The sequence below is a fragment of the Ascaphus truei genome, chromosome 2 (assembly GCF_040206685.1).
Source record: "Ascaphus truei isolate aAscTru1 chromosome 2, aAscTru1.hap1, whole genome shotgun sequence".
Taxonomy (NCBI): Eukaryota; Metazoa; Chordata; class Amphibia; order Anura; family Ascaphidae; genus Ascaphus; species Ascaphus truei.
This window is the reverse complement of record NC_134484.1, coordinates 344,613,039-344,628,688: the sequence shown is the minus strand read 5'-3', so window position 1 is coordinate 344,628,688 and position 15,650 is coordinate 344,613,039. Positions and strand designations below refer to the sequence as shown.

General features: G+C 41.5%; 1 protein-coding gene across 7 annotated transcripts in view; it reads left to right on the top strand.

Annotated features, from left to right (window-relative positions):
* The window catches only part of MYRIP (myosin VIIA and Rab interacting protein), a 626,131-nt gene that overhangs the window by 416,626 nt on the left and 193,855 nt on the right, over window positions 1-15,650 (top strand). For all 7 annotated transcript variants that reach the window (XM_075586770.1, XM_075586771.1, XM_075586764.1 and 4 more), the window contains one exon: window positions 15,090-15,226. In XM_075586770.1, coding sequence (XP_075442885.1) covers window positions 15,090-15,226 — 137 coding nt within the window. The remainder of the gene's footprint in view (window positions 1-15,089; window positions 15,227-15,650) is intronic.

The window sequence follows — 15,650 nt, the reverse complement described above, 5'->3', positions numbered from 1 at the left end:
GTTAGAGAGAGAGAGTGGGAAGCCCAAGGGAGAGAAGGGTCATCAATATGGCAGTTGAAGTCCCCAAGGAGAAGAAAAGGGGAGTCTGAGGAGAGAAAGAAAGAGAGCCAGGATTCAAAGTGGGAGAGAAAGACAGAAGAGGGATGGATATATGTAGGTGGGCGATAGATAACTGCCACATGGACAGATAGGAGAGAAAATCTGGACAGTGTGAGCCTCAAAGGAGGGAAAAGCAAGAGAGGGAGGAATAGGAAGGGTTCGGTAACGGCAGATAGAGGAGAACAGGAGCCCCACACCTCCACCCCTGCCATCAGGGCGTGGAGTGTGGGAGAAAGAAAGGCCGCCGTGGGAGAGGGCAACTTCCAGAGCAGAGTCAGACTGAGTGAGCCAAGTCTCAGTTATAGCAAAGAGGAGCAGAGAGTGAGAGAAAAAGGATTCGTGCACAGGGAGGTACTTGTTGGAAAGGGAGCGAGCATTCCAAAGGGCACAGGAGAAAGGGAGTGAGGAGGGAGGGCGACAGCGATATGAGGTTAGAGGGGTTGACACCAGAGGGAGTAGAAGTTGTATGTGAAAGGCGTGGGCGAGAGCATACAGAAATAAGGCAGGGACCAGTATTGGGAGTGATATCCCCAGAAGCAAGGAGGAGAAGCATGGATAGAAAGATAATGTGTGAGCACGATTTGTAGGGGTGTGTTTTAGTGCAGGGGGTATAGCTGTGTAGTGTTAGAGGGCGCAGGTAAGAAAGGAGTTCATGTGAATTGAGAAGTGTTGAAGGAAGGAGAGATGGGGAAATATGAATAGAGTTAGGGACATAATGAAACTGGTAGAAAGAAGCACGTATTTTGAAAAGAAGTGAGGTCAAAGCAAATAAAAACACTAGTGGCGGGATGGCAGCAATAGTTTAGAGATGAGATGTGCAGTCTGGGATAGATAATGTCCTCCTTTCCAGTGTAGTTCCCAATCCAGGATTCAGGGCCAGTAGATGTTTTGTTGTCCACTTGTTTCATGCCTGTTGATCACTGCATGCTGCTGCTACTTAAAAAATGCTACTTTAAATATATGCTGCTTGCCCCTGCATTGCTGCTCCCCCAGTGTGTCTCTAGCTATATAGGTCTTACAAGTCACCTGATTACATTAAGTTCAGCCTAACCAGCTCAATTAGCACATGTGAGGCACATTTAAACAAATAGTACTTCTAAACAGGGTGTTGTCCTGGCTAGGTGTTACAAATTGAATTTAGTCAAATATACACATCAAGGGGGGATTAGGAGACAGAAGAATCAAATTTGGGTTTTACCAAGGAGTTTACAAATTGAATTTAGACAAATAGACACATCAAGGGGGGATTAGGAGACAGAAAAATCAAATTTGGGTTTTACCTAGGAAGAGAAGAAAAATATGTCTGTTAGGGTAAGAGATCAATCCAGTAATCCAATAATCTTCCCTGTTCAAATCCACACTGCATGCTACAGCTACTTAAAAAAAATGCTACTTTAAATATGTGCTGCTTTAAATGTATGTTTGTATATATTGTTTAATAGTCATCAGTAGGATTAGAAAAAAATGTTTTTGCTAATAATTTACATCCTCTGTCAATGCTTCCTTCACATATAATCCCACTGATCAAATGACTATATTTTGTAAATCTAATTTTACAAGGTCAATAGTCCCCAGGGCGGCATTCGTGGTATTCCAGACTCTTCAATGCTACATCCAATATGACAAATTATATAGTTGATTACTATCTGTTTATTCTCTGCTCTTCTCATAAGTATGGGTTATTTTGTTAAATCCTTTGGCCAAAACATTTCAAGCCTGCAAGCACATCAAGGTAGACCCCTCAGCAAGTCCTACACTACCAATTTTATACTGTGTGTTTTGTATTTCTTCCACTGCATAGAGAGACATACTCCAGATGGCAATCAATGGAAATAGCTTTGGGACGGGATGGAACCCAACATGTCCCTGAAGACCTCATTCACAAAGGACTGGAACACAGAGTGAGCATTACATAATCTGTAATCTATACAGGGTCTTGGTGAGCCATCCTTCTTCTAGACAAAGGGGGAGCTAGATTTACATTAAATTCTCAAACCAAACTTTCTTCAATATATGCATTCATGGCTACCGTCTTTGGTTCTAATAGTGGATAAATCCACCTGCGAGGAGGAACCATCCCTGGGAGAAGATCAACCAGACAGTTGAAAAAACAATGACGGGGTAGCTCCTCCACCTGCTTTTTGTGGAAGACATCCTGAAATGCCAGGTAGGTGGAATGGAAGACACGATAATGCCTCTTGTCCTGAGTAATGAATGTTCCCTAAAGAGCGAGGAATGACCAGACACTTGGACATACAGGATGGAGACCATGCCTTCACCTGACCGTATAGCCAGTCAATCTGTGGGTTATGGGCCCGCAGCCATGTGAGTCCCAGGATAATATCAATGGCTGGGGACTGGATGACATCTAGCTGTAGAGGCTTGTGGTGAAGTACTCCATCTGTATCTGTAAACAGAGAAGTCCCCTGAGAGATGATGCCTGATCCCAGTGGTTTGCCATCCAGAGTCACAATGGAGAGAGACACTGGCCTCATCTTGAGAAGAATACCAGCTCGAACAGAAACGGTTTAATCCACAAAGGAGCCTACAGCTCTCGAGTCCATGAAGGCTGGTGTAGTAACAGAATGCCCCAGCCAGAAGGTACTGATCTGTAACATCAGGCGGTTGGGGGAAGGAGGAATGGAATATGATGTGCCGAATTTCATGGGTTCTGCTCAGAAAGAAGAGTCGAAGGAGTATATTCCAGAGGAATTGGCACGATTGTAGGATCACGTCCCCACTCCAGTTGCCACTCATGCATGCGAATGTCCAAGGAGATGCAGAGACCAATCAGACCTTCTTGACCTGCTGGGATGTCTCTGCAGGTGAGTTAATCTTTGATTCTTTTGTAGAGACCCTGTCGAAAAGCTGATTTCATAGCTCCCTCTTTCCAATCAAAGTCAGCAGCCAGAGTCCTGAATTTGACTGCGTAGCAACCCAGCGTGCGATTCCCTTGCTGAATAACAGGGGCTTCAGCAGTGGCCGTTCGACCAGAAGTGTTGGAGACCCTCCATAAAGCCTTGAAGAAGGCTGCTGAGGGAGATCCCCTTTAATACAGTGGAGATGCCCACAACAAAACTTCACCAGCCAGGAGGAACATAATAACGCCACCCGAGAGCAATGGGAAATGAAGGAGGATGGCTTAAAATCAAAGTGGATCTGGCACTAGTTAAGGAACCCCCTGCAGTCAGAGGAGGAGCCAGCATAACATTAAGGATTGGTGATAGTATGTTCTTTGAGAACTACCGGGATCGGTGCAGCTTGTGGGCCGGAGGAGCAGGGGCTGGAGATGAATCAGCAGTGAATATAGAGGACACATGAGCAGAGAGGTGGAGGCGATGGAATATAGTTTATGATTCAATGTAGCTAGGCATTTGGAGTGAGCCCCAGGAATTGACCCTATCACACACAGAAACACATACACCACCTTGGGCGGAGGCCTCCGGTGCTGCGACGATCCCGAAGTTTATGAACTTCTGGTGCATGCGGGAGTGGGGCTAATATTGAAGGCCGGGCCCACTGCAGAGAGTGAGAGAGAGAGGCTGGGCCATTGCAGGGGGGGGGGGGCGAGAGCGGGAGAGAGGTCGGGCCGCTGCAATGGGGAGAGCTGAGACCCGGCAACACAACTTTCAGCGTCAGCCAGGCCCCTCGCAGCTGCTGTGTCCGAAAAAGCTGTCCCGCTCTCCCCCCGTCAGTGGCCCTCTTCCTTGTTTTTCAATAGTCTCCAGCAGAAAATGTATGTCCCACGGCCTGACTGCTTCCTCGAACCTAATCCAGGCACCATTGCTCACCCATTTCACCTCCTTAGTTGTTTCTAAGTAACTTAACATAGTTACGGTTATTAATAGGCTCGGCTGAAGCTGCGCCCCTCCTAACTAAGATTGGCCAGATCCCACTGAAGAGATATTATCCCCTTATACTGGGGAATTAAATCAAATTTGTCTTGTTATAGTAATCGCTTAATTGGGAGTGGACACATTTTTCCATGACTTTGGATAGGATTGGGAGAAGGGAGATTGGTCTGTAGTTTGAGACAGTGTTTTTGTCCCCACTTTTGAAGATTGGGACAACTCTGGCAGTTTTCCAGGTCTTAGGGATATGGCCTGCAGACAGGATAGAGTTGACTATGGAAGCAATTGGTTTAGCAATGGCTGGGGCACCAAGTTGTAGGAACCTAGATTGTAGTAAGTCAGGTCCACATTGGCTGCTTAGTTTTAGTTTGAGGAGCGCTTGTGTAATCTCCTCTTCAGATACTGGGCCAAATTGAAAATTGTGGGCAGTGTTGGGAGGGGGTGGGGCTATGTGGGCAGTCCCAGGATGAGATTCAGGTTTGTGGTTTGGGCTGCGTTTTGCTAATAAATTAGTGGCACACCCCACAAAGTAATCATTGAATGCATTTGCAATGTCAGTGGGGTTTGTCAGAGTAATATCCCCCTTCGTGATATTACTTGGTTGTTGATGGTTAGGAGGCAGGAATATATTGTTGATAACCTTCCAGAAGTTTGCTGGGTTTGATGTATTTTGGTGGAGATTGCCAGAGTAATATTGTGCTTTTGCGTGCCTTGTTTGCCTTGTGCACATGTTCCGCAGGCATCTGTAGTGATTGAGTTCCTTGGTATTGCTAGTTACATTGTAGCTTTTCCACAAGGTATCCCTGAGCTGGTAGAGTGCAATAAGGTCAGATGTAACCCATGGAAGATGGGCCCCCCTTACCCATATTTTGCATAGTGAAGTATGGGTATCGCAGAGTTTTAAGAACTTGGATTGGAAATAGTCGAGAGCAGAATCAGGGTCGGGAATTAAATCGATTCTGTTCCATGGGCAGTTGGTAAGGTCATCCAGAAACTGTTGTGGGTTAAAGTTTTTAAATGTTCTAGTGAGGAGAACTTTAGGGCTTGAATGGGGCGTTTTAGTTTTCCTTACACAGTACACTATTGCATGGTCACTGAAAATGTCAGGAAGGATGCCACAGGATTGGATTCTGCTTGAGTTTGAGGAGAGAATCTAGTCTAGCAAGGAATGGTTATGCGATTTCAGGTTTGTCCGTGTGGATTGGGAAATGAGTTGTGATAGGTTAAGTGACTTCAGTTGTATCTGGATTTTATGGTTTTTAGGGTCAAGCCAGTTGAAGTTGAAATCCCCAAGAACTAGCAGCTCACTTTTCTCGTTCAGAGAGGAAATGGAGCCAAGAAACTGGGTGATATCAGCCAGGGATTGTAGAGGGGCTTTAGGGGGGCGGTAGATGCCAGCGAGCAAGATGGGCTTAGAAAAGGGGAGGCAGATTTTGCCAACTAGAAATTCAAAAGATGGTGGGCTTGGGGGGCAATTTAACAGTGTAAATTGTAATGTGTCTGCAATATAAAATAACACCCCTCCTCCTCTCTTGGACCTATCTCTCCTAAAAATGGAGTATCCCTGAATGGCGATATTTGCATCAGGGGTTTTATGGGTTAGCCATGTTTCTGTAAGAACGATGGCTTTGGGTCTATGCATAAGGCACCATGCCCTTAGTTCGTCCAGTTTGGGCAGCAGGCTCCGGATATTTATATGGGCGATAGATAGCCCTTTTTGGAATTTAAAGGTGGAATTCTCAGGGGCATGGGACAAATTTGAAATGGGAGGACCTGGGTTAGGTTCAATATCACCTGCTAAAGAGAGTAATAGTATGAGCAGAAATTTGGGTAGTTGTTTGCAACTTGTAAATTTGTGGTGTTTGCCATTAGAGTGAGCAGTGGTTGGTGTGCTGGTTTTTAGAGTTCCCCACCAACATTCCGTAGATAGTGCAAGGCTTTTGAGTAGTCCAGGGTGTATGGTGATGTTGGGTGTGGGCCAGGATGGAGGAGTTTGTAGTGGATAGAGGGAGTAACATCTCCATGAGGCCAGGAGAAAGAAAAAAGTTAAGATACATAGCAGGTTCATGATGCCAGAGGTAGGCAGTGCTGCATGGAGCTGTGGTGAGCAAAGTGAGTGTGTGCAGACTAAACAGCAGGGGTGTGCCTGTTCCTTGTCAAATGTTTTGCTGCATTGCAATGCTAGAGTCAGTTCAGGGTTTCAGTGGGCTGAGTTGGTGTGGGAGTTATTTTTGTGCAGTCAGTTTTGGAAGAGGCTGCAGTGAAATAAGTTGTAAAGGGGTGTGGGGTTAAAATATGCAGGATAACAAGCATGGGATCAAAGTGTGGTCATATAAGCTCACCGTTTGTTGCCTTGAGTAAGAGTTTGCAGAAAGGATGCAGTCCCCAGTCACCTCTAGTCAAACTATAGTCTAACTATTATTGTCACTTTAAATGATCACTTTAAATGCATCACTCTTAAGATGCCAATGCTATCCTGCCAATGCAGGGGAGATATTTGTTTCATACATCTAAAGCAGTCACATGACCCTCCCCCCGCCCCAATAAATCAGCTTGTTCCAGTTGGTCAATTAACAGCAAACAGTTAAGAGGGGAAAAAACAAACAAAAAAAAAAACCAGCTTTTGATATTCAAACATACCAAACTTATCAATGCTTAAGGCCACTGAGTAAATCTTTTAAACAGGACTTGCACATCAAGGGACATACCAAACTTATCAATGCTTAAGACCACTGAGTAAATTTTTTAAACAGGACTTGCACATCAAGGGACATACCAAACTTATCAATGCTTAAGGCCACTGAAGGTGTTTGTAAAATAAAGTGGTATCAATCAAACATATTCATGACATTTAGTTTATTTTGTTTCTAGGCTAGACTGAACCTTTAATAGCGATGGTTAGTCAGCTTGAAAGAAGTAGAGGTTTTGGCTGGTTACGTTAGGTCCAGAAGGATTGTAAAGTATACACAATGTTCACAGTCCCCTGCTTACTACAAGTTTACTGTATCTTTTCATACACGCTCATATACAGCTCTCATACACTACCACAGAGGTTTCAATCAGCAGAACTTAAGAGCAAGTCATTAGCATATTTGCTAAACATACAGAAATTGATGTCTCCTGTGGGCTGGAGGAGATTGATACAAAAATCAAATCCTGAGGGTTAGCATTGATAAAGATTACAGATTTTACATGCAAGAGCTAAAGTGTTAGAATGAATATGAAAAAACCTCACAAAACTTGAGGTTTTCAAGGTGGGAGTCCCACTTAGCAGCACTGTATTGTAATTCCAACAAAGTGAAAGGACTCAGCTGTTTAACACTTTCTTTACAATATTCAACTCCTGTTTCAAAGATCAAGATGTAATTAATAGCTGTTAAAATTAGGTCCAAGAGCCGAAAACATATTTATAGTGTAATTGGCATGGAATCATTCAGAGTATCTTCATAATCTGTTCCTCTCAAGGTGATCCAGTATGTGGATCAATGTTAGTATATACTGTAGCTCCTGTCACGTTCCTGAGGCAGGCAACAAATATTGAGGCTTAGTATTTGCCTGCTGAATCCCTGGTTCCATCATTATCCATCATTTGAATTTGTTTCAATATATTTTAATAGATTACAGCCAAAAACATTGACAAAATGAAACGATGTATTTTTTATGCACGTTTGAGGCTTCATAAACAATGTACTTCTGGAGAAATGGGGACACTACGTCCCTCAGCGACGCTACTCAGACTAGATCAGGCACAAATATAATATTGAGACGTATATACAACGCAATGTAAGAGAAATCCCACGTAGTAACACTATAACACAGTGGTATCCGGGCCCTCTATAACCTCTTCACTGAGGAACACTTTGCAAGAAGAAACCGGAACAAATCAATGCATGACTCACTGTTGGTGTGTGGGATCCTGGCACTGTCGGCGTGCTCCTACCAAAGTGCTGGCAAAGAACAAATGGAGAGAAGAAGGCGGTGCAGCTTCCAACATCAGTGAAACGGACCGGGACTCCTCTGGATCAGCAAACTATACATTTATTGGCACATAAACAGCAAAAAAACGTTCACTCTGACATGTTTCGTGCGAGGGATCGCACTTTATCCAAGAGCAACATGTCAGAGTGAACTTTTTTTGCCGTTTATGTGCCAATAAATGTATAGTTTTATGATCCAGAGGATTCCCGGTCTGTTTCACTGACGTACAGTGGCGGCCGCCTTTAGACTCCTGCGGCCGTTTCCCCGCGATTTTTTAAATCGCGGGCAGATGCGGCATGTTTTAGGCGCCGCAGGCGTTTTCATTGTTTAGGGCTATTAGCGCTGTCTAGTGAATGTGGCTGACGCGCGGCAAAGTGCGTGACAAACGGAAAACATCCCCGAATTTTTGGGGGGATGTAGGAGAATAAAAGGGGCCGCAACAGTAGGCAGCTGCACCGCCTTCTTCTCTCCATTTGTTCTTAAACAATGTGTTCAGTTTGCTTGTGTTACATTGTTAATTCAGAGTAACTACCTTTGACTTAAAATAATCCGGAACTTTATTGCATTGGTTTAAACCTCTCATGTATGGTTGTAAACAAAAATTGTATGTGTACAGTATATTAGCTAGTGCCATCTACTGTAATTGCACTGATGATTTAAGTGCCTACAGCACAACAGAATATCGACATATTGTATAATGTTAGGAGAGTGAAATCAACAGCTGATACCGCTACTACTTCAGCATGTAATTCAGATGTATACATGCCAACTATCCCCCAGTCATCACAGTGATAATACTCCCGTCACGGTTGTATATTTTAATTTCCCGGTCTATTAGCTACTGTGGTTTAATAGAGTAAGATCTGAAGAAAGAGTATCCCTGGATAATTATTACCATGTTGACCCAAAGTTAGTTGTCTGGTATATACAGTATGTATGATGCAATTGGGCATGTCTATGACTAAATAGGTCCTTACAATATGCACACATAACTTATCTACAAATAATGTTTCTTACTGACAAAGACATGTTCCCTTTGTTTTGGCAATCTGTCCCTACAATGGCTGCCAATTCCAAACTTTCAAAGTTCAAGGGTAGCTTCGTTAAAAAACTTGTTTTTGGGGGAAGGCGGGCAGACAATTACACCAGTCTTAAAAATATACAACATCCTCGTTTTACTTCCAATTATTATTACAAATCATAGAAAAATAATATAATAATTCGCAAAAAGGCAACCAATCTAATAGTGATTAATAGCCTAGGGAGGATGTGTCAAAAATCTAAAAAGTGCAATGCTGGGGCAAAACATGGTGCACAAAATAGCACCACATTTATCATAAAAATCACACTGCAAGCAATTAAGTGTTTTTTGTCTTTGGAACAAAAAATAGAATAAGATTGATCAGGTTTCTAGCTGAAGTAGATTTCTAAATATATTGTATGTCTGTATTATGTACATCTTTAAGGTGCTTCGGGATTAAACAAAATCAATGAAATAATCACTATGGAATTTAGGAACAGGATTTTTGAAGACATCAAGAATTATTTACTACATTCAGCAGACATTATTGGGCAAGACCAGTTGCAAATAATTGCCCCATATTTATCAAAGGCAAATTTCCAATTGCTTTCAATTAGATCTATTTTCTTTGATAAATCAGGAGCTGATCTTTGTACTTATTTTGTTCCAGTTTTGTGGTCGGTAGACTTTAGTATGTTGACGTTTATAATAATTAAAGAAAATATGCCTTTAAAATAAATAATGGACTGAAACTGCACAAACTCCAAAATGAACAAATCTTCTAAGATCAATTTGAGCTTTTATGAAAGGTATGGTCAGATCCACAATGCTGTAGATTAATGGTTTGCATTATAATTGTATTCTTTTGTAGGTACAGTCAGTATATCGTGTCTACTTTCAATGTGTTTACTGTCCAATTGTAGACCAGACCTGAGTGCCAGCATGTTGAAACGTACAGTATGTGTGCTCCACTGTCAATTCACTATCACATACAGAAATAGTAATGGGATCACCAATAGAGAAGTTGTGTATTGCTATTTAAACTATCCTGAAATTCCTACAGGGAACAAAATGCAAAATGTTGAGAATTGCAAGACTTTTAGGGGCCTATTCTAGTAGCTCTGAAGTTGTCATTGCCAAACCGGGTAGTTTGGTATGTTTAGAAGTCGTCGAACGAAATGTGTGAAAAAAAGTATTCTCTATTGCAAAATGCATCTAAAAAAGTGACAAACCTCATGGTTTAACATGCAATTTGCCTGGATTGTACTTGGTTTTAAGGCAGAATTGGCTGGCTGTGGTGCGGGGTCCTGCTAGGGCTGGTGGTTGAGGAGGAGGATCAAGAGCAGGATTTCCAATTTAGTAGTATCGCCAGTTGTATATATGTTCCCTCAACCCCACCTCAACCCCGCCTGTGCTTAAAAAGGAACAACACGTGAGGTACCTTGGAAGATATGATAATAGTTATGCAAAGTATATGTACATTTTTGAATGGGGTACTGGTGTCAGATCTAACAGGTTCAGAACCCACAGCTTGTGCTACTCAGGGCAGCAGCTCTAGTGCTAGAGGAGCAGCTCCAAGCTATAGAAGCTTTATAAAACGCCTTTTTTATCCTGACCCCATGTAAGTGCATCCATTGTTTTTTTTCCAAACACCATTGGTGGTAAACCGATTTCAGTATTTGGGGTTGATTCATCTGCACTCCCCACATCCAAATGAAAATGACATAAATGAAGTCGTTCACATTTAATTTTTTACTAATGCTTACTGCTTTTGTTTCTCGGTTAGCCAAGATTATAGAAGTACTACCTCTGAGCTAAAGCCTGTGGTCTACTCTCTTTAGTCTGAAAAGCAGCATCACTCAGTGAAAAGCAAGCTTATTCATTGCTTGTATCTATGGCCTGCTGGTCTTCAATATGTATTCACTAAATTAAATCATAGTCATTTTATTACAACTACAGAATCCCTGCATCTCACCTTATTGGATATGTGGACCTTGACCACTTGTTCATTATAAAAATATATTGATGCTTCGGGTCACTATTGATGCTTAGATGCACTATTTCATAAGATACATTCCGGTGCTGATACACACCTTGCAGTCCATTCATTTAAATGGATCATAGGGCGTCTTCCAGTGAGCTGAGGTATTTTCTGGTGAAAAAAATGCCCAGTAAAAATTACCCTCTATGTCCCATTAAAGCGAATAAGCTGTAAAGTGTCTTATTGTAAAGCATATGCCCATTAAATCTTTATGGCATTTTCAACCTTGAAAATTAAGATTAAGATCTTTCAGCAGAGGACTTGATTCATACAAAATAAAATAAATACAAAATAATATTCCTGCAGTGGTTTATTAGAATTATAGTAGTTTGATACGTCTCATAAATATACACATGGCAGAGTGCCAGAGTTGTAATCCCTAATCAAGTTGTGCTGCAAAAAAGGCTCCCGAGGCGAAGTGATTAATATTCATGCACTAAGTCTAGATGTTCACAGTCTAGCTCCGTGCTATTACAAGAGACTATCCTGGCTCGTTCAAATAAATCACACGACAGAGAAACTATTTGTGATGGACTATTAAGGAGCATCCATCTATTTATGTCCCAGGATATTCTTCAAACCGAGAGGTAACTCTCAATGTGTCACTTCCTGGTAAAACATTTTATAAATAAAAAAATGAATACAAATTTCTTGGTAGTTTAGTCCTTATACGTTTACAGGGTTTATTTTAGTTGGAAGTACCACCCATGTGTCCACCACTCAGCTAGTGAACACTGCACTTTTGTGATGAAAGAATACAACATTTGTCCCAACGACCTTTTGATACATGAGGTAGTGGGATTTAATATAATTTACAAAATATAATATGAAGCTGGTACTGGGTTTTGGACCAAGGACTACCACTTCAGAAGACAATTACATAAATCCAACGTTTCTCACCCTCCTGTAGGATCTCCTGTACCAGATCATCTGCTGGGAAGATGGATTTAATGTAGTGTCTTCAGCAATGCGATTGAAACTTCCTGGGATGAAAGCAGATCAAATTATTTGATAAAAGGGAAAGCAAATAGCACAGCCTCTTCCTTAAACTGATGGACTCACACATACTCCTATATACACTTACAGACTCATATATAGACCCAAATATTACTGGTGTATCTTCAGGACATCCTCCACTATCAAACACATGGTCTCTTGAATCTGCCCCGTCAAACCTTTGTTCGCACAACTCAGCCCTCGGTCCACAGCAGAAAAACAGCCGTCCACTTACATCCCGTGTTCCACTCTGCACTAGACTGGGCCTTTCCACAGCTATTGACAACATCCTTTGTAGTGGACCGAGGCCTCCTGACTCCTAATTTGTATTTGCTCCAAATAACTTGATACGTGATCTGTAAATGAGTGGGATTATGTTCTGATACAGATGAAGCCAGACTCGCCTTCCCCAGTGCCACAAGAAAAAAAAAGCATTTTTGCAGTGGTTTTTCTCCCCACTAATATGGAATGACACAGTTGGTCTCTCGCGCTATTCCCCGGTAGTGGGGAAACTAAGTCTGGCTACATCTGTACATTACATTTGGGTGCATATCTATGTGTGAGTCATTACGTAAATGTCACGCCCTGTTGGAATCAAAATAGTACCTGGGTCGAAGTGTGAGTCCGTATGTGTAGCTTTGTGTTTGTGTGAGTGTCAGTAAATTTGTAGGTTAATAAACTGATCAGTAAGTGAATGTGAGAAGGACTGTTAATGTATGAATGGAGTTCAATACGTGTGTGTATTGTTTAACCACTATACAGTATGCTTATGTCAGTAACATTATATATATTGTTTGTTTGGATTTCTAAGGGTATCAGTGAGTTGTTGCAGTTAGTTTTCATGGGTCACTAAAGCAGCAGTTCACACAATATATTGTGCACCTACCTGTATGTTGCCTCATTATGCGATTTTTGGAGTATTATTAAAAAGAAGGAGAAGTTAAGTGTCACATATTATAATTACATGTATAACATTGTACTTCTCTATCTTTGTTGTGCTTCCTTCTCCTTAGTGTTAAAAATCTCTTCTGAGTCTGATTTCACTTCAAATCCATTGCCTACTAATATGCCACCAATGAAAGTTGATTAACAAGCTTCTTACATTTGATAAAGCCACCAACACTTCTCCGTGTGTTAATACTGTACATATATCCCATCAGCTTTGACTGGTCATCTTGGTCTGCACTTGGGATTGACCAGCAGTCGGTCTGTCCACTACTATAAATATAATTAGAATACACAATCTTAGCAAGCTCAAAACCCAGACCCGTGTACTGTATATTTGTTCACTACGACAAATATCCCACCAGTTTGTAAACAGTGCCACATATGGCACGTGTTCTCTGAGCTGTCCGTTTCTGGTCACTTTATTTTACTTTGCCTTATTGGTGGTATCCTGTTTTATTCTAATAGTTGTTTAATAGTGATTGTTATTATTAATTATCTAGAAGCTTCCACAAATGTAGCTTGACTATTGGTAGGCGTCTTGTTAAGATGCTTATCTGTTTATGCTTTGCAATTGTTTTCCAGATTCATTGTTAAAGACAAATTAATGTGTTCTCATTTCAGAACAATTGTTCAGATTAATTGGATGATTTGCAATACAATCAAAACAGGAACATATTCACTATGATTGATGGCCCTAATGGCATTTTGCAGGGTGTATCTATTAGATGCATTGATTCAATATTGAATCACACTTTGTATGTTCAGATTATGGTAAAATAACAATACACTGCACTGTAGTAAGAATTGATCACCATAGCAGATTTGTGGAATGATTAAGTAATTATCTACAGTAAATGACCTTCTGGATACATAATGGAACCGCTATACTGTTCATGCCAGACAGTAATTTGTGAGTTGTTCTGTTTTGGAAGTAGTCAGTTGATCTATAACTAGGAATTATAGTTTGAGACCTTTTTTTAACTGTGGGATTTTCCAAATGAGATAAACAAGTATTTTTGATGACATACTGTAGCCTTGCAGTGGCAGCACCGTGATTTGGTTATCACTTTCTTATCTAAGGCTGCGCTTATAGTGCTGGCGACGGCGATGCGATGTTGCGGCAAAACGAATGTATTGCCGCCGTCACGTGCGCTTATAGTAAACGCGGCACGATGGAACGGCGGGAGCGATGTGGCGGCGCGAAATTTGGAAGCCGGTCAAATTTTATTTTTTCAGAGGCTGTCGCCACATGTGACAGCCTCTGAACCAATCAATGGCCAGGTTACTTGCGACGTCGCTGCAAAACGAAATACAACTTTTGTGGGTGGCGATGGCGACGTCATGCGTCATCGTACTTTTCTACTTTTTAAGGGTTTGTGGCAGTGAAGCATTTCATGGGTTAATTAAACATCCAGTAATCCAACACAGAGGAGCATTGTGCCTCATTGGACCCCAACGACTTAGGCCGCGCACTATAAGCGCGGCCTAAGTCGTTGGGGTCCAATGAGGCATAATGCTCCTCTGTGTTGGATTACTGGATGTTTAATTAACCCATGAAATGCTTCACTGCCACAAACTCTTAAAAAGTAGAAAAGTTGTTTTTCCTTAAGCTTTTTTTTAAATATCATCCTTTTAAACGATGTATCTCTTCACACACAGTATACTGCTCAGACTGAATAGGACTGCAGTTACATGTACATCCTCTGTCATGATATCTAGAAGTAGTGCCCTACCAGCCACAGAATACAGTACATTTAATCCTTGTCATGTTTGCTGGGAATGGTTACAAATTCACCACTGGGTACCAGTGCTACATTGGCCTGTCAGACACATCTTCCAGATTAGCTGTTGACCATTCTTGCTACATGTGTGATGGAGATCCCGGGGAGTTTTTCCTCAAATCTTACTCGATTTTTAAAAAGCAGCCAGAAAATAATAATGCAAAACCAGGCCTGGGTTAAATATGTGTTAACTCTTCAAGAGAGGAAAAAGATAAATTATAATGGAGAAGTAACAGTCCAATGTTGTTTAACCCCTTAAATGGTACAGTACAATAACCCAACCCATGCAACGTATTAGAATACTAACTCCAGTATCTCAACTTTATACATGTGCTTGCAGAATAGTCTTCATTTATGTCATTCTGTCTTTTCAGACTTTTAAGGACACAGTCTCTGGAATGGTATTACAACAATGTGAAAAGTCGCTTCAAGCGTTTTGGCAGTGCCAAGGTGCTAAAGAATTTATACAGGAAGCACAGGCTGGAGAGTGGAGCTTGTGCAGATATTGTAGGTAAGGCACTTGGCATTCATTCATTCTCTCTCTCTCTCTCTCTCTCTCTCTCTCTCTCTCTCTCTCTCTCTCTCTCTCTCTCTCTCTCTCTCTCTCTCTCTCTCTCTCTCTCTCTCTCTCTCTCTCTCTCTCTCTCTCTCTCTCTCTCTCTCTCTCTCTCTCTCTCTCTCTCCTTAAGGGTTTTTATGTAACATGGAATAGTGTATTGTAAATAGTTTAATGCCCTGCATACCTGAACCACTGTGGTGCGTTAACTTCACTGTTTAGCCATGTTATTAAAATAATCATACTTTAAATTAAAATAAAATGTAAATACATGTGAACTGGAACTTATTTTTGGCACTAGAAGTGACGTGCCCAATATCTCAAGAAACTGACACTGGGATTGTAACCAGATACACCCATTTCAAAGGCAGTGCCGTTA